General features: G+C 42.4%; 1 protein-coding gene across 15 annotated transcripts in view; it reads right to left on the bottom strand.

The window, feature by feature from the left end:
- The window catches only part of ttn.1 (titin, tandem duplicate 1), a 155829-nt gene that overhangs the window by 68555 nt on the left and 68594 nt on the right, over positions 1 to 18680 (bottom strand). For all 15 annotated transcript variants that reach the window (XM_028024207.1, XM_028024211.1, XM_028024213.1 and 12 more), the window contains 46 exons: positions 18272 to 18411; positions 18065 to 18191; positions 17628 to 17770; positions 16213 to 16336; positions 15866 to 16132; positions 15623 to 15720; positions 15348 to 15516; positions 14900 to 15169; positions 14531 to 14797; positions 14173 to 14451; positions 13681 to 14089; positions 13417 to 13541; positions 13065 to 13331; positions 12517 to 12786; positions 12137 to 12436; positions 11746 to 12048; positions 11315 to 11502; positions 11085 to 11199; positions 10651 to 10938; positions 10397 to 10548; positions 10158 to 10305; positions 9850 to 10027; positions 9645 to 9766; positions 9184 to 9471; positions 8619 to 8915; positions 8342 to 8528; positions 8151 to 8266; positions 7491 to 7790; positions 7103 to 7402; positions 6803 to 6908; positions 6494 to 6690; positions 5809 to 6117; positions 5446 to 5724; positions 4958 to 5257; positions 4423 to 4725; positions 4144 to 4340; positions 3878 to 4061; positions 3444 to 3746; positions 3045 to 3344; positions 2762 to 2880; positions 2502 to 2679; positions 1984 to 2268; positions 1592 to 1885; positions 1212 to 1511; positions 950 to 1131; positions 99 to 228 (listed from right to left, as the gene is read on the bottom strand). In XM_028024207.1, coding sequence (XP_027880008.1) covers positions 99 to 228; positions 950 to 1131; positions 1212 to 1511; positions 1592 to 1885; positions 1984 to 2268; positions 2502 to 2679; positions 2762 to 2880; positions 3045 to 3344; positions 3444 to 3746; positions 3878 to 4061; positions 4144 to 4340; positions 4423 to 4725; positions 4958 to 5257; positions 5446 to 5724; positions 5809 to 6117; positions 6494 to 6690; positions 6803 to 6908; positions 7103 to 7402; positions 7491 to 7790; positions 8151 to 8266; positions 8342 to 8528; positions 8619 to 8915; positions 9184 to 9471; positions 9645 to 9766; positions 9850 to 10027; positions 10158 to 10305; positions 10397 to 10548; positions 10651 to 10938; positions 11085 to 11199; positions 11315 to 11502; positions 11746 to 12048; positions 12137 to 12436; positions 12517 to 12786; positions 13065 to 13331; positions 13417 to 13541; positions 13681 to 14089; positions 14173 to 14451; positions 14531 to 14797; positions 14900 to 15169; positions 15348 to 15516; positions 15623 to 15720; positions 15866 to 16132; positions 16213 to 16336; positions 17628 to 17770; positions 18065 to 18191; positions 18272 to 18411 — 10203 coding nt within the window. The remainder of the gene's footprint in view (positions 1 to 98; positions 229 to 949; positions 1132 to 1211; positions 1512 to 1591; positions 1886 to 1983; positions 2269 to 2501; positions 2680 to 2761; positions 2881 to 3044; positions 3345 to 3443; positions 3747 to 3877; positions 4062 to 4143; positions 4341 to 4422; positions 4726 to 4957; positions 5258 to 5445; positions 5725 to 5808; positions 6118 to 6493; positions 6691 to 6802; positions 6909 to 7102; positions 7403 to 7490; positions 7791 to 8150; positions 8267 to 8341; positions 8529 to 8618; positions 8916 to 9183; positions 9472 to 9644; positions 9767 to 9849; positions 10028 to 10157; positions 10306 to 10396; positions 10549 to 10650; positions 10939 to 11084; positions 11200 to 11314; positions 11503 to 11745; positions 12049 to 12136; positions 12437 to 12516; positions 12787 to 13064; positions 13332 to 13416; positions 13542 to 13680; positions 14090 to 14172; positions 14452 to 14530; positions 14798 to 14899; positions 15170 to 15347; positions 15517 to 15622; positions 15721 to 15865; positions 16133 to 16212; positions 16337 to 17627; positions 17771 to 18064; positions 18192 to 18271; positions 18412 to 18680) is intronic.

The raw sequence follows: 18680 nt of genomic DNA, 5'->3' as shown, positions 1-18680 counted from the left end.
TGGATTACTTAGTGTGGAAAACAAAATGGAAGTTTCATCAAACTTGACACTGTGAAATAGATTAATGAAAAGCTGTTGTGGAAGGATCTGGTTCTCACCGAGGATTTCAACTCTGATCACATGCTGCGCTTTGCCATGACAGTTTTCAGCTACCAGCTTGTAGTTTCCTTTGTCTTGTCGGACGGTCACTGGGATAGCTATCTTTGTCTTTATTGTTGTCCTGTTCACCTGGAAAAAAAAGAACCAAAAGTCTGACTTTAGAGATCATGTGGGTGACCTCATCATCTCACTACTGAATGCTTCTTTAGATTCATCTTGATGCATCACTCTTTACTGAAACCTGCAATTGCTCCAATTGTAAGGCAAAAGAAAACAGTCAAGATAAATTTAGATTTAAGTGCTTTCAAAATGTGGAGTGAAGGTAAAACCGAGAAGTTATAAATGATATAGAAAAGTTGTTTATTCCAGGGTGGATTAGATACCACCAAGAAAAACTTCCGCTTTGTTACTTTTAAGCTTAAGAATGTTGTGTGAGAACTAAAATTTGATTTTTTGGAGTCAATCAAAGAGGGATGTTAGTGGGAGAAAGTAAGTGGGTTTTGTTAACTGGTGACGGTCATAGTGTTTGACCGTCATGCTTAACAATTTAAATCAGTGCCCTACTTACACAAAATATTGCCATGAGGGAGGAGGTAGCTAGTTAACAGAAGAGGTCTAAGTACATATCAATGAGGTACACCACAAGATAAAAGTCAGATTCTCTGTTTCCTAAAATTTCAGATTTACTATTGATATATGATGGTGAAGATATAGGTAAAGTACTGCACAGATTTTTTTTTGTTTTTTTCTCAAACCTTCAGTTAAATTTGTCATCAATCCAAACTTGAATTTATCACTTATTGGTTACAGATCACCGAATCAAAACCCTACTTCACAAGTTGCTTCTCACCTCCTCTGTCTCCATGGTCATCTTCTCCTCGTCAGGATTCTCAATCACCACATCATCCTTCATCCACTGGAATGTTGGCAAAGGCAGTCCAATCACCTCTGCTGGGATGTCTATGGCTGCTCCTTTCCTCACATTGATGGCATTGCTCTTGAAAAACTTCAGAATTGAAATAACTGGAGCAACTGTGGCCAAAAACAAACAAAAAAATCAGCAAAGCTGGTCTCAAAGTTTTTAATCAACCTTTTGTAACTCTTGTACATACTTTCATTGTCCTGGATCTTGGCAGATATTGGTTTGGAAGGATCACCTTCTCCAACTTCATTTACAGCTTTAACACGGAAGTGGTACTCCTGGTTCTCAGAGAGGTTCTCAATAGTTCCACAGCACTCTGTAAAGATCTTACGATTGGCCACCTCGTACTCTGTGCTATCTGATCTCATCTTGTCAACGTAGTATCCACTAATGGGGCTGCCGCCATCAGTGCGAGGGGGCTGCCAAGCCAGAGTAATAGTTGATTTGCTTCGGTCAGTGTAGTGCAGTTTCTCAGGAGCAGATGGAGTTCCTGGAAGATTTTATTGAGTATTAACAGGTAACTCTGAGTTTCAATTAAGATTTGTCCCAGGACATGCATTAATGTCTCACCTTTAGGATCCTCAGCCAGGATGGGTCCCAAATCTGCTGGTGCGCCATCACCGTACTTGTTTCTGGCAATGACTCTGAAGTCATATTCCTCACCAGCCAGCAAGCCCTGAACATCACACTTACAGGACGCCATCTCAATGGGCTGACGGAACAGTTTCATCTTGGTGTCTTTCCTCAGCACTTCATAGCCAATGATGTCACTGCCTCCATTGTCCAGAGGGTCTGACCAGGTGAGAACAATGTTCTTCTTTGTCACCAGGACAGTCTTCAAGTCAACCACAGGTCCAGGGACATCTTCCGAAACAAAGGAGGAGTTAAGTTTCAGCTTTAACTGTCCTTCCAATATGGCAATAGGATTAACATGTTTCATGATATACTTTTGAATTACTGACCCATAACGTCCACTCTGGTTTCTGCGGTCTTGGTGCCACTGCTGTTGGTGCCGGTGATCTGGTATTTTCCATGATCTGCCCTCACAGCCTTCTTGATGAAGAGATTGCTCTTCTTGCCCTCTGTCTCCACAATCATTCTCTCTTTGTCAATTTCTGCCTCGTCTTTGGCCCATTTTACCTCTGGCTGAGGTCGGCCCGTCACCACTGCAGGAAGCCTCAGTGAGTCACCGGCCTTGATCATGACGCCGTTCTTCACAGAGTCATCAAATTCCACAACAGGAGTTTCTGTAGGATACGTTCAGTAAAGAAGAAATGACAGCAATGTTTATAAAAGCTCCAACATGTTACCTCCACTGTAAAACTCTGAATTGAAATAATTTCAAGAAAGTTTAAATAATTTTTAACTATTTCAGTCAAGGAAGTATTAAAGCAACACCTTAAAAGCTCCCTGTAACACACCCAAATAAATTATCTTTTCAGCCATTAATTTACAGTGGTGATATGAGAACAAATCATACCTTGGGGCTCTTTGACAGTTACAGGTTCAGTGAGACCAGGAGCTCCAGGGCCAGCATCATTGATAGCAAGGACCCGGAAGTAATAGTCTGCTCCTTCAGTGAGGCCTGTCACTGTGTATGTTAATTCTTTACACCTGAATTCTGTGCAGCGACTCCATTCTTTCTCTCCAACCAAAACCTGTACAACCAGAGTTCAGCATATAAGACCTTAGTATTACATTAAAGGCTGCAAATGTAGAAAGTCAGGTATTGTTCAGGACCTTCTCAATGTGGTATCCCAGGATCTCGCCTCCACCATTGTACAATGGTGGCTTCCAGGCCAAGATGACAGAATCATTGCCAGTGTCCACAACCCATGGAGTGGGGGGCCCAGGAGGAACTGTGGTAACACAGACAAGATTCTTGCTTAACAAACAAAAAACATGATATAGTCTGACATCTGCTAAAGTCAATATCTCAAGTTGAAAAAAGTCTAACAAACTTTCAAACTATCACCAAACCCTTTTCCTACATTTTCACTTGATTGTTTTGACAGGAACTTACGAATGGCATCCATGGCCACAATGCGCTCAGTGGGCTCACTGAAAGACCCAGGGCCAGCCAGGTTTTCTGCGCATACTCTGAAGATATAGGTGAGTCCCTCCATCAGTCCAGTGATCTTCACATCTAGAGAATTGAGGAGGGCCCGGTTAACTCTGGTCCAGTGTTTGCTGTTCACCTCCTTCCTCTCAATCCAGTAGCCAAGGATCGGGCTGCCGTTGTCCTTTGGTTCATGCCATGAGATGTGAGCGGAGTTTGCTGTAACCTCATGCACTCTGGGAGTGTTGGGAGCATCAGGAGGATCTGATTGGGAAGGATAAGTTTAGTAATACAATAGATGTCACTGAAATATTACTGTCTAATTTCTGCAGCAAATATATATATTTTTGTGCCTTTACTCACTGAATTGGTTCTTGGCGACAAGTGGATCAGAGATGCATGGCAAACCACAGCCATATTTGTTCTCAGCTGTTACTCTGAAGATGTATTCCTTCCCTTCGATGAGTTTGGTGACAGGGAAACTGGTGCCCTTCAGGGTAGAGGTGATAGTGATCCAGCCAATCTCATCATTCTTGTTGTCCTTCTTCTCAAGGATGTAGTTCAGAATCTCGCTGCCTCCATCATCCACAGGAGGCTCCCAGTTACAGATGACAGAGGTGTTCCTGATCTCATCAAAGGTGAAGTTTATTGGAGGACCAGGCTTGTCTGTTGAATAAGTGAGCGAAATTAGTCTTCAAGTTCAAGAGCAAAACAGAAACATCTGTAAGCTGTAAGTTTCTACTCAGGAAACCAGAGACAAGAAGGATCAGGCTAAATAGCTATGCAGATGTCCTTACCCAGGACATTGACGTAGCAGGTGGCAAAAGCAACACCATGCGTGTTTTCCACCCTGATTGTGTAGTTGCCGTGGTCAACCCTGAGAGAGTCACGGATCATCAGAGCAGATTGGCCTTTTGTGGTTTTATCCAGACCAAGACGTTCACGCAGAGGAGTCACAAATTCCTCCTCTGGTTCTGGAACCTGCACAAAGTAAAGTGAAGAGTAAATAAACAATTTCAAATATAGAAGAAAACCATTGAAGTTTTTTTTAAAGGAAACAAACATTGGCTTTGGTCTTCTTCTTTTTTAACACAGGAACAATCTTTTTGGGAGGCTCCTTGGTCACATCCTCCTCATTTCTCAGCCAGGTGACTTTGGGATATGGAGAGCCGGAGATGTAAGCATCAATGCGGATTTCCTCACCCTTCTTAATGCAGAGGCCGGACTGCACACGTGCATGCAGTGTGACTGTTGGTTTATCTGAAAGTAAAAATAAAGTGATGTAGCATATAACAGAAAAAGTTTTCCTTCAGTGAAAACAGATCCAAATAGCTTTACGTACCAACAGGGTCTGCAGCCTTTATAAGTGATGTGCTGCGTGAAGGCTCACTGGCTCCAGCGGCATTTTCTGCTCGGACTCTGAACTGATACTCCATGTCTTCTTTCAGGCCAGTCACTACATAGGAGAAACCAGGAACCAGACTTGGGGTGACCCTCTCGTAGCGGTCACCATCTTTCTCTATCTTCTCTACTATGTAACCCTGTATTGGGCAGCCGCCATCGTAGTCTGGAGCCTTCCAGGTGACTGTGATGGACTTGGATGTGGGGTCATGACCCTCAACTTGGATGGGAGGGTCTGGTTTCTCTGTGTGTTAAATGACATATGTTTACAATGTTTGATGATTGTCAGACATAAGGACCATGATGTGTAAACTGAAGAAGCAAATAGTTGATCTTGTATCTGATCTACTTCCACCAGGCTTAGTTGAACACAGTTTATTAATAGGTCACCATAAACACAGTTATGAATATAAAATCCCAAACTGTCATCCAAATTTTTCAAAATCTGTTCACATTCATTGAAAACCAGAACTTACGTTTGATTTCCTCTGTGAGAACCGGATTGCGTAGCTCCAAATATTCTCCTGCTCCGACCTTGTTGACAGCCTTCACTCTGAAGTAGTACTCACAGTTGATATAAAGGTCTTTAGTGTTGTAGGTGAGGACATTTTCCCCTGACATGATGGGCATGTAGGTTTTCTTGGATGCTTCTCGGCGCTCCAGAGTGTAGCTGACAATAGGTGTGCCTCCATCGTCTTCGGGAGCTTCCCAGCTGATCTTGCAGGAATTCTTAGTGACATCGCTGGAGGTGATGTCTTTACACTGACCAGGGAGCCCTGTAAGGTTGAGGAGGCCAGAAAAAATTATTGAGACAATGGACCTGACTGGCTTTCTAAATGTATTTGAAGCTTGGTTTAGCTTGTAAGTTGTTTTGAATAAAAATAATTGTTTTGCTAATATTAATTCACAGCGGATATGTTGATAATGATTGGACTGGTGTATACCGTGAGGTGAAGTATCATACCGATAACTTTGACATTGATGGTTCCAGTAGCAGTTCCCAGACTGTTCTCCAAAGTGATGGTGTAGGCACCAGCATCAGCATGCTGGCACTTCAGCAACTCCAGGTGAGCGCTGTTCATCTCAACGGTCATGGAGAGTCGGTCGTCAGCTTTACACTCTACTGTGTCTTTCTGCCAAACCATCTTGGGAGTTGGGATTGCTTTGTAGGGGATATTCAGATGCAGCTTCTCACCTTCAACCACAATCACATCCTGTGCATCCAGATCCATGGTTGGAGCACCTGCAGGCCAGAAGACATGTTAATTATTGAGGATTCATTCTGACTTCTGTAACGCTTTAAAACGAAAAGTCTGTCAATACTTACAGTCAGGATCTTTGGTAGCAACTTTGTCGGAGATTTCAGAGGGATCGCTTACACCAATAGAGTTGATGGCACGAACTCTAATCACATACTTTTTCTCTGGTTTGATTCCATCATCAATCCTAAACTTCAGCTCTTTAATGGGCCGGGCATTTACCCTTAGCCACTTGAGTTCTGGACGAGCCTCTGCCACCTCAACATGGTATCCAGTTATTGGACAGCCGCCATCTTTGGCTGGTGGTTTCCAGGTGACATTGATGTGTTCCCTGCTGGCATCAACAATGGCCACATCCAGAGGAGGAGATGGAGGACCTGGGCAGAGATTATGCAATGTTTAAAACAGAATTAAAATTTATTCCTTTAGGTTCATTGATAATTAGTTGGAGGAATTTTAATTCAGTCTTAAATTGAAAATATTCCATGAAGAATATCTCTCTCTCCTGTTCCTTGAACAAATCCTGTATAGTTAGACCTATGAAAACTTTTGGCCCTGACAAATTAGAACTTACAAGTATTTCTATTCAACAAAGATGTTTGTTTTTGATAGGAAACAACATAAGGATTTTTCTAAAGCAATTTAAAATAGTATTTTTAAGTTTTAGAAAAAACAACATTCTGAAAATGATTAAGCTGTAATAGTGAGCTTGACTGTATTGTTTGTTGTAAATAGAACCTGAAGGTTTCTTACTTGTTGGATCCTCGATGGTGAGGATGACAGTGGGCTCACTTGGATCTCCCACTCCGGCTTCATTCTCAGCTCTGACCTGGAACTGCACCTCTGATCCTTCATCAACATCTGTCACCTTGAACTGCGTCTGTTTATCTGGAGTCTTGCAGCACTTCAGCCATCGAGTTCCAACCTTTTCTTTCTTTTCAATCACATACCTGTGAAGAAAAAAAAATCCTGCTTAGCCTATAATACACTTGCCATCCTTTTTTAAATAGAAAGTTATCCTTAAGTCTTTTAACTAAATGCTATATTTGATAGTCATTTTACTTGGTTATAGGTCTTCCACCATTGCTTTTTGGAGGTTCCCACTTGAGCTCCACATGTCTCTTAGTGACGTCCATCACTGTTAGGGCGTATGGAGGTCCAGGAGTTGCTGTAAAAGGGCAATGGAGTTTTAAATTCTTCAAAAAAAAGTTGTTTTTCCTGAACTGGCTTTGTTTTAATATCTTCCAAGGAACATCAGTATATTAGTGTGATATTTTGCAAATAAAAAACACATAATGAGTTATCTCTAGAAAAAAAGCAAAGAACAGGCAACTGAGGGTAACTAATATTCATGAATCTTACTGAATGTATCCTTGGCGAGAACTGCATCCTCCAGCTCGCAGAACTCTCCCATTCCAACGGCATTCTCAGCAGCAACTCTGAACACGTAGAGCGATCCTTCATTGAGGGGAGTCACTGAGTATTTGAGCTCCTTGATGGTAGTATCAACAGTCTGCCAGGCCTTCCGCCTCACATCTCTCTTTTCCACCACATAGTTTGTGATGGGTGAACCTCCATCACTGCTTGGAGCCTGCCATTTTAGATCAGCGCTGATCTTGGTGACGTTGGTGACCTCCAGCCACTGAGGAGCAGATGGAGGGTCTGCATATGGAAAACACAGAATATTAGTCCAGTATGTAATTCCTTTCCATAGAGAATCCTCTGCTGCCAGTTTCTGTGCAGGACTTACAGAGTCTCTCCTTGCAGACCACAGGGTCACTGGGGTCGCTGGGTTCACTCTCACCGGCTTTATTGACAGCTTTAACTCTGAATGAGTACTCCTGCTTCTCCATCAGACCCTGCAGCTGGTGCTCTGTCTGAGGAACATCCTCTGCAATACGGATCCATTCCTCGCTTCCAGTCTTCTGGAACTCAATGATGTAACCTTCAATCTTTGCCCCGCCATCGTGCTCCGGTCGTGTCCATGCTAACAAGGCAGTGGTCTTGCCAACTTCCCTGACAACAGGTTTTCCGGGTGCCCATGGAGGATCTAACAAAGAGTTCAGTGTTTTATGATTTTCACATTACTCTGACAATTTAAGGTGAATTCAATTCGTTTGGAAATTGGAAACGAATTGGGTATGAATTACCACCTTATCTGAGCGCCTCTAGTTGCAAGTCCATAAACTAGCATCATTTGCTAACTGTTATGTTGCTGTCTGTTAGTAGCAATTGAACCCTAACCCTGACTTCTCATTTTAGAAGGTCTTCTTGTATCTCTTATGAATCTTAGAAAAAACAGTTTCCAAGTGCAAAGAAAATGCACTGTAATACAATTGCTGTCATATGATTTAGTGGTTTAAATCCTCAAAAGTAACAGATTTATGATGTTGATAGACTTGTGACATACCAATGGGATCTTTGATAAGCACAGGATCTGTCTCTGCACTTGGTTTTCCAGGTCCAGCTAGATTCTCTGCCAAAACACGGAAGCTGTACTTCTTCTTGGTGGGAAGACCTTTTACCCTGGAACCAAAGAGATTAGTAGTATTAACAATTCTTCTGATTAATGCTTCTCACTGCTTTGGAAATCCTAAATACCTGAAAGTTGTGTCCTTTATGGGCAGTTTGTTGCATCGTATCCACTTGTCGCTCTCTTGATCAAACTTCTCGATCCAGTATCCTGTGATGGGGCTGCCACCATCCTCATCTGGCTCAAACCAGGTCAGTGTCACTGCATCCTTGGCAATGTCAGAAGGAGTGACTCTGGTTGGAGGACCAGGCGGATCTAAAATAGTTGTACAGAAAAATTATTTATACAAAAATTCAGGCGTCACATAGTTTGCTGAGTGATGAGTTGAGCTATAAGACAACTTACCAAAAGAGTACTTTGCAATGATTGGTGTGTGCTCTGTAGGTATGCCAATGCCATACTGGTTCTCAGCACTGATTCTGAAGACATACTCCTTCATAGCAATAAGCTTGCAGGCCTTGAAGGTGGTATCCTTCACAGTGGCTGACAATTTGACCCACTCCTCTTTGTCTATCTGACGAGCTTCAATAATGTAGTTGGTGATGGGTGAGCCACCGTCATCTCTGGGAGGGTTCCACGCCAAAACGCAGGACTCGTTGGTGATCTCTGAGATATCAAAGGCAGCTGGCGGGCCCGGTTTATCTGAGGTGGAAAACAAATGGTAAATGGTATGTACTTGTATAGCGCTTATCAAGCCCAGAAGACCCCAAAGCGATTCGGACTACATTCAGTCATTGACCCATTGAGTGGTGGCATGCTAATGGATTATAGCCACAGGTGCCTAGAGGCAAGGCTGCCATCAACTATTTGATCAGAAATGAGAAATAATTTTCTCAGTTTTTCTATAGAGGAGTAACCCTCACAGAAAGAACTCAGAAAAATTATGTTGGTTAAATTTTGAAGACTATACCTAGGATGTTGACGTCAATGGTGGCAGTGGCGCGTCCACAGATGTTGACTGCCTCTATGATGTAAGTGGCCGTGTCTTCTCTGGTGGTGTTGCCTATGGAAACTTTGGAGTGTCCCGGCTGGGTCTCAATGGTTATACGGTCATCAGCCCGTAGGACTAAGTCAGCCTTGGTCCATTTTACACGAGGATCAGGCTGTCCTTTGACGTCTGCAGGAAGCTCAATCTTGGTGCCTGCTCTGGCAGTAAGGCCTGCCAGCAGCTTCACATCCAGCTGGATCTCTGGAGGTTCTGTATAAGATTTTTTTAAAAGAATATAGTCAAGTCAGTTGTGTTTTTTATAATATAGTCTGTGCTTTGAAAAACTATTCAATTTTTTTTTAACTGTAGGCTAATTTTCTGTCTCCTGATTGTGTTTAATTATCCTGTTTAGCAGAATCAGCATGATGAACAAACCACCGCACCTCGAGCATCTACAGCCTGAATCTCATCAGTGGCCCTGCAGGGTCTGCTGGCCCCCAACTTGTTCACTGCTCTGATTCTATAGGCGTACCACTGGCCCTCGATCAGCCCTGTCACCTGGAACCTGTGGTCACAAAAACATCTCAAATTATATCCGGTTACCCAGATCAGATTGTTGGATATTTTAATTAAAATGTTTAATTTTACTTGAGTTCAGGCATGGGGTCACCACAGGGTTCCCACTTGTCTGTCCCACGCTGACATTTATCAACCACGTAACCTTTAATCGGAGCACCACCATCATACTTTGGAGGTTCCCAGGAAAGGAAGATGCTCTTGCCACTCTTATCACGCCATTTTAGGTTCTCAGGAGGATCAGGAATAGCTAGAAGAAAAACAGATTTTGATCAAATAGAAGAATATGTGAGTGACATGCATTTGCAAGAATTAGACCTGAAGAATTAGACCTAATTTTTCTAAAGTTGTTTCTTTGCGCAAAGAGAGATCATACTTACTAGCAGGTGAGGAGACGTTTACGGGCTCATCTATGTATGCTGGTTCTCCAGGACCACACTTGTTGCAGGCAATAACGCTAAACAGATATTCTTTTCCCTCAATCACATCTGTTACTGTGTGCTCCAGATCCATGACACCAGTAGCAACCTGGAGAAAATGTTATATTGTGCATTAATCCAACAATTAATCCATCAATTTTAACTCTCATAATAAAATCAGATACTCTTCTCAGGTGTACCTTGGCCCAGGTCTTGCGGGAAACCTCTCTCTTTTCTATCTGATAGTGGGTAACTGGACTTCCTCCATCATGTTCTGGTGGCTCCCACATCAGGTGGACATGGTGCCGAGTTACCTCAGCTACTTTAAAGTCTTTGGGTGCACTTGGACATGCTGCAAAAGTAAAAAGAAACAGGATTTGAGGAAAACATTTTAGTACTTCTTCAAAAACACAGTTTACCTAAATCAATATGAGCACATAAGAGCTGAACTTACCGATGACATTGACCTCAATCTCTCCAGAGACAGATGTGACATCATTCTCCAGGTGCAGGGTGTATGTGCCTTTATCAGGACGGACACTTGGAGAGATTGTCAGCTCTGTAAACGTTGGCTTTGTTACCATGGAGACACGCTCATCTGCTGTGGTCAGCTCCTTTTCTCCAAAGTTCCACTTAGCTGTGGGAGTGGGGTATCCGGTAATGGGGACCCTGATGGTGAGAGGCTGAGGGACAATAACTTCCAGGCCATTCCTAAAGCCGCTTAGATCAAATGTTGGACCAACTGTGGAAAGAAAAATGTTTTCTTCATTGACACTTGGAAGAGTTTGACTCAAAATATCAATAGCAATAATTACTATAGCAGTTTGTTGTTCAGTGCATAATTTGACATTAAAAATTTTCAAGAAAAACTAGGCAAATGAGTCTCACCATGGGGGTCGTCGGCAAGCAGTGGTCCAAGCTGCTCTGCTGGATCTGAGACACCAGCAGCATTCTCAGCACACACTCTGTACAGGTACTTCTGACCAGGCTTTAGTCCAGAAACCTTGAGTTTAGCAGACAACACAGAGCGTGAATTTTCACAGCTAAATATGAGCTCACTGGGGACATAAACAAGATTATTTGGTAAAGTTTGACTGAGTTTTTGGGAAGCTCTGTACCCGGTAGGAGAGGTCAGGACATAGTCTGGCGTTGCAGCGTAACCACTTGTCTGAGCCCTCATCGCATTTCTCGATAATGTACCCGGTGATCATGCTGCCACCGTTGCTTAATGGGGTTTCCCAGGTCAGAGTGACAGCGGTGTTGATTTGGTCATTGTAGTTCAGGTTCAGAGGTGGACTTGGCCTCTCTGCAGGACATAGAGTATTTCTCAGTATAAGCATAACCCTAGCCCTGCCCTACAGGATGTGGAATTCTTCATAACTGATGACTGATTTGAAGAAAATAATGCAGTTCATTGATTTTCTTAAGCTAACATTGTATTTTCAGGCACTGCTGAATGATTCTTTTGTACCAAACTCTGTTATGACTAAAATACTTTTTTTAATTCCTGCACATAAATGAACCAAACATTTGAACAACTTCCACTCACCAATGGGGTCCATGATCTTCACTGGGTTGGTTGCAGCACTAGGCCTTCCAATTCCGGCCTTGTTTTCAGCTCGAACTCTGAAGATGTACTCCTTGTGCTCCACTACGTCATTCAGTGTAGCCGATCGATCACTGGCTCCACACACCAGGGCCGCCTCCCATTTCACAGAGGTTCTGTCACGGAGCTCAATCACGTATGCAGTGATTTCTGAGCCCCCATCAAACTTAGGAGGCTCCCAGTTGACAGTGGCTCCAAACCTGTTCACCACACCAAGGCCAACATTTTCTGGAGCGTCTGGAACATCTGGAGATTGGCAACAAATAGAAGACAAGTTTTATTACAAAGTGTGGAGATTGTAAAAACAGTTGAGGAACTATTAGTGTTTGCTTACCAAACTTGTTCTTGGCCTGAACGGCATCGTCAGTGGCAACAATAGGACCGGGACCAACTCTGTTACGAGCACAGACTCTGAACAGGTACAGGGAGTCCTGCTGGAGACCACTGACACAGTATTCTGGTGTATCAGCCCGGTCTGTAGCAAGAGTCCAGGTCTTCCTCTTTACATCGCGTCGTTCTACCACATAAGCGATAATCTTGCTGCCACCATCATTCTCAGGCTCCTCCCAGGCTAAGCTGACCTCACCATCAGCAGTGTCAACCACTCTTAGGTTCTTAATAGGTCCAGGGACATCTGAAAATAACAAAAAATAATTAGAAATCCTATAGTCCCAGTCTGCAGATTATCTTGTGTCCTATGACCCACAGACTTACCAATCACATCCAGGTTGATGAAAGCCTCACCCTCACCATGTTTGTTTTTGATTACCACTCTGTACCGGCCCTGGTCCTCCTTGGTAGGGCTCTTAAGACGGTACTCGGTTTTGTCAAGTGAAGTATCAATGTTTTGAACAGGTAAGCTTTTGCCATCAAAGAACCAGTCTGCATCAGCACGAGGGTAGGCATCATACGGAACCGTCATGATGAAGGGTTTTCCAGCATCCGTCACCAGATTCTGGTCAGTGGTCTTGATCTTTGGAATAGCTGCAAAGGTAATAAAATAGTTTAGAACAGATTTTATTTTCCAACTACTTTTGAGGAGTGCAAAGCTTTGAATAATTCCAGTTTAAAATATTTTGAAGTCGTTGGATTCAGGAATGTTGAACCAGAAAGAAATCTAAACATGCAAGACATTTGCCCTTGGGAAGTGATATTAATACCTCTGCCTTAAGGAATATATTGTTTCAAGTTGATACAATTTAAAATGGATTCATGTCATATTTTTCCAGCAATGTCTTACAGTTTTGTCAGGCTGGACTTACCTGCCAGCTCCAGTTTGGCCCGGGCATCCTTGTCTTTGGCCACAATGCGGTACTCTCCTTGGTCTCTGGGTCTGATCTCACAGACTTGTAACCTGTGGATCTTCCCCTCACTGATCATCTGGTACTTGTCACCCTGCACAATGATCATGTTGTTTCTCATCCACTTAACCTCCACTCTGTCCTTGTTGAGCTCAACCTCAAACACGACATCTGAGCCTGGAGGTTCAAACATGTCCTGTGGTGGCCTGATGATCTCCACTGGGGTCTCTTCAGGAAATAAAGACAGATCCATTGTGAATATTAGGCAGTTTGTCTGAGCTTCTATGACTAGATGTAGAATCGGGAAGCTGACCTTCAACAAAAAGCCTGGCTCTGGTCCTTCTCTCATCTACACCACAGGCATATTCACACTCGTCATCTGGTCTGCACACCTTGATGATCAATCTGCATGTTTTGCCTTCTTTTTCCATATGATATCTGCAAAAATAATATGGAAAGGTTTGCATAAAAAAATTTAAAACCTGATTTGTAATGATGCAGCTCAGTTTGCCTCTGATCTGCTGAGTTTGACTGCTGCTCTGTTTACATATCATGGCTTGCAAAGTAGGAAAGATACCTTGGTCCTTCTCGGATCTCTCGTCCATTCTTGTACCACTTGACAGCAGCCTTCTCCTTGCTCAGCTTGCAAGTGAACTCTGCATCCTCAAACTCAGTAATAGTCTGATCTCTGAGCTGCCCTGTGAAGTCAGTTGGCGCCTCGCTAATAATCAGCTCAGCAGCACACTTGTCATCTCCAACCATGGCAGTGTACTCGCCCTCATCTTCCATGGCACAGTCTTTGATAGTCAGGGTGTGTTTGAGTCCATCAGCTCTGTAGACAATGCGTTTGCTGAGTGTCACCTCCTGGCCGGCCTTCATCCATCTTACGGTCACCTCAGACCGGTTCACTTTACAAACAAAGCTGATAGTCTTCTTCTCCTGAGTCTCAATGTCTTCAATGGGCTCCAGGAATTTGAGTTTTTCCTCTGTGAAGATCAATGGAAGATTACAGAATCAATCTTTCATGAAGAAGACCAACACAGATGATACATAATTTAATTTTTTTTACCTGCAACTTTAGCGCTGGCAGAGCACTTGGCCTGTTCTCCTCTGTTGTTAGTCAGAGAGACAGTATAGGTGGCCTCATCTGCCTTCTGGGCATCTTTGATCCTCAGAGAGAAGACGTTGTCTCTCTGAACCATCATGTACTTGCTGCTTTCAAAAATGGTCTCCTCATTCTTTAGCCACTTGGCCTTGCCTCCCTCAGTATTGGTCTCACAGTTAAACACAATCTCACTTCCTTCCTTCACCTCTGTGTCTTTAATTGGTGTAACGATCCTCAGTTTTTCTGCAGAAGAACAGGAACCAGTTAATGCCAGCTAGAAGGTCATGAAAACCAGACGCTAAGAAGACAAAGAAAATCTTACCTATCACACAGAGATCAGCAGGAGCTTTAACGCTGCCGATGTGAGCAACATAACCACCCTCATCCTTCAGGTCACATTTTTTCACAATCAGAGCCCTTCTCTTTCCTTCACTGATGATTGTGTATTTGTCTCCAGCTTGGATCTCTCGTTCACCTCTGAACCACTTCACCTCATAGGTGTCTTTGGACACTGTGCAGGAGAACTCAGCCTGCTCACCCTCTACCACTTCCTGGTTCTGAGGACGAGAGATGAACTCCGCTGCCAGTTCTTCAGAGCAAAAGAAGAAATTAAGACAGAAAGGACAGGATAAGGGTAAAAAGCTTAAGTTAAAAGCCACTAAATGTTAAATGATCTAATCTCCTTTTTTACCATTGAGTTTTAGGGTGGCAGATGTTCTGACAGTCGGGCTCAGTCTGCAGTTGTACTCTCCAGCATCTTCCATCCTCAGGTCCTGGATGATCAAGATCCTCCTGCGACCGTCCATGATCTGATCGTAGCGTCCGCCCTCTGGCAGTTCTTCATCTCCTCTGTACCAGGTAACCTCAGCATTGGCCTTGGAAACTTCACAGATCATCTTTACGCTGTCTGTCTCAGTTCCCTCCACATTGGACAGGTTCTTGGTGAATGTGGCTGCTTCCTCTGAGCAAACACGGAGCAACAGAGTTATGAATTTGTGTTTTTACCCTGCCACTCTGGCTCTGTTTCAACACATACAGTAAACTCATACATTTGGAGCTTCTAGTTTATGTCAAATTAAGACAACAAAGTTGACAAAATATGAAGCCAGAACAGTTTTAAATGTCCCAATGGTCCTTACCAATGACAGTGAGCATGCCAGACGTCTTGAAGGTTCTGGCATCACATTCGTACTCTGCCTCATCATCAAACACTGACTTGTGGATGATGAGGATTCTCTGCACTCCTTTAGCAATGATTTCATACTTCTTTCCCTTCCTGATCTCGCTGCCGTCCTTAAACCAGCGAACCTTAAACCAAAACAAGGATGTGAACATCACTGCAAATGTGACCAAAGTGCAATTTTTTAAAGAATAAACTCTTTTTAACAGGCCTTGAATAGATTGAGCACCTTACCTTGGCAGACTCGCGGGAGACTTCACATTCAAACCTGGCTGATTCTTTCTCTCTGACTTCCACATCCTGTAGTGGTTTTGTAAACTCCACATAAGGAGCTGTTGATACAAAGACAAACGTTCATTCATTCCAACATTTTACTTCTTCTTTTGCTAACAAATCTCATTCAACCATCTTTATTCCTTATTCTGAACCCAAGAACAATTTGTGACTGAAAAGATTGAAATTAAAGCTCCTCCTTACGTGTAACCTCCAGGAAGCACGAAGTTTTGAACTCTTTAGCATCACATGTGTACATTTTGGCATCATCTGGAGAGCAGTCATGGATGATAAGTGCTCTCTTGCGTCCATCAGCAATGGTGTCATACTTCTTGGTCTTTCTGATTTCTTGACCCTCCCTCAACCAGCGCACTTCGGCGTTCTCTCTTGAGACTTCACACTCCAGCGTGGCGGTGGCCTCTTCCTCCACTGTCTGGTCTTCCAGAGGCTTTGTGAACTCTACTGGTGGCTCTAAATCCAAACCATTTGATCAGGTGATGACTGAACATGTTTAATGTGTTCACTGTCTCCTGTATGTTTGAGTGTTTTACCTCCAACAAAGAGCTGAGCTTGAGTCAGGAAGTCTTTGGCAGTCACTTTGACCTCCCCAGCCTCTGACAGTTTCACATCTCGGACAGTCAGAGTGTGAACTCTACCTGCCGCCCGAGTCTTTACCTGCAGACCCAGAAAACTCTGATTTATTGATAGCTCATTTTGTTGCGGCTCACAGGATGAGTAGAGTTCACAATCCTGTGTAGTGCTGAGTAAATAAAAGATGCAGGTTCAACATGAACACTATAATTCATTTTCCTTCAATTTTCAACTGATTGACTATGCTTCCCTTACAGATTTAAAATGAATGCAGCTCAATCCCACAACAATAAATAAAGGAGGTTAAAAGAACTAAATGTTTCTAATACGTGATAACATTTCTTTCATTTGTTACAGTTCTTTAGTAAACACTTAAAATATCTTTTTTGTCTTATTCAAAATTACTTTAGAACTTCTGACAAAAAAGCAACATATACTTTCTAGCTTCTTAATTTAATTTATGTATATTTTCTGTTTTTGTTTTCAGTTGCTGTTTATACTCTGGATAAAGGAAACGATTTGGTTTTAGGTACTTCATGAATTACTCCAGTAATGTTATCTATGTGCTGTGATTAAACTGAGTCCTTGTGCAGATAAAGTTGTTGGGACCATTGGAGGGCTGAAGATAAGAGCAGCTGGTCTCGTATCTTATTTTATTTTTAACTCAGCTCTAAACGGTCAGCTTTGTGACACATTTAACTACACACAGCTGAAGGGAATATGTGGTTTAAACTAGCTGGACAAATAAAATAAGTTATTTTTCTTATTATAATCAACAAAAAACTACTTTTAAAAGACAATAAATTGTTCTTTTTGAAAGCTACTTGCCATAGCCCTCAAACAAAATTGGTAATTTTTAAAATAAAATAAATATGGCTATGACTCTGTTATTATTGTTTCTTATATTTTTCATTTTAAAATGTACTTTTCTTCTGAAGAAAGCAAAAAAAAAAGATTCTTAAAATATTCTGTGAAAATTTTACAGTACAACTAAATGAGGTGATATACTGAAACCATGCCAATTTTTAAAAACTTTAGAAACCTTTCATTTTTATTTTGTAAAATTAAAAACTAAACTTTGTAAAAATCTTTTCTAATGTTCTTATAACATTTAGGTAAGTTTTTATTCTCCTAGTTCTTTGTGTAGAAATGCTGGTCTAATCTCTGGAACATATGATTCAGTAAATTGTTTTAATAAATGGATGTTTTGAGAGAAGGGGTAGATTTTTCTTTTTTTACTCCTAATTTAATACTTTTGCTTATATCAACATGTGACTTTTTTCAACTGTATGAAATGAAATGAATGAAATAAACTACTCTGGTTTACTCTAGTTCTGTTCTTGTCCGTAATAAGTAATAAGAAGCTGTAACTGACCCGGTCGCTGGCTTCCATCTTCTGTCCTCCAACGAACCACTCCACTTCGATGCCTTCATATGAGAGCTCACACTCGAAGGTAGCTGTCTCTCCGGCTGTCACTGTCACATCCTTCAGTGGACGTATCTGCGTGATGGAGCGAGCTGAAGAAGAGGAGAAGCAGGACAACAGGACAAAGTAGAAGCCAGTTAGAGAGCATGAAAGTTAGTTTCAGAGAGGCTTCACGGAGCAGATAAACTCTGAGGCTGAAAATAACCCCAAGCTCTGATTGGCTGAGGACTGAACCAATGAGGCATGTCGCAGACGGCATGAGTCACTTCATATATTTTATTTAAACTTGCAAGAGGTGAAGATCAGTAAAGGATTGTGATCACTAAAATTAATGAAGGAGCTGCTGTTATCAAGAAGCTGTAAAACATGGAAAAACAATGTCTGACCTTTGACCCTGAGCTGAGCGTTGGATTTGGCATTGGCTGCAGAGAAGTCAACAGCTCCGGCCATGTCCATACGGACATTATAGAGGATCAGCATGTGTTTGGTTCCTTCCTCTTTAATCTCCACGTCCTGAAGCAAAAGGAGAAACAGACAACAGAGTCAGAGACTTTATCTGCAAAAATCCAGGGCTTAGTCCCTGGAAGCCTTACCGCAGACTGGTGCAGAGCTTCTCCCTTCAGTTTCCAGTTTCCGTGGACATCCTCCTCGGAAATCTCAGTTTCAAACCTGGCTGTCTCTGTCTCAGTGACCTCCACGCTGTACAGGGGACGGACAACCTTGATATCACGCTCTGTGGAGAGAGCACCAAACCGTTAGAGGGAAGCCAATAGCATATTTTTTAACTTTTACACAGTAAACAGTTTTTATAAGTTTCAAAATCTATATACCTCTGTAGTTTTGTCCCAACGTTTTTTTTTTCTAAAATGTGTTATGTTTATAACTAAGATTAAATCCCAGAAGTGTGTATCCCTCAAGTTTTTTACTCAAACACCTGGTTTCTACATGACTGTCAATGTTTCTTCTGTTTTATTTTTTAAGACCCCTAGTTTTGCTGACCCC

The sequence above is a fragment of the Xiphophorus couchianus genome, chromosome 7, assembly GCF_001444195.1.
Source record: "Xiphophorus couchianus chromosome 7, X_couchianus-1.0, whole genome shotgun sequence".
Taxonomy (NCBI): domain Eukaryota; kingdom Metazoa; phylum Chordata; class Actinopteri; order Cyprinodontiformes; family Poeciliidae; genus Xiphophorus; species Xiphophorus couchianus.
Note: the sequence above shows the minus strand (reverse complement) of the source record. Positions and strands in the feature narration are given on the sequence as shown.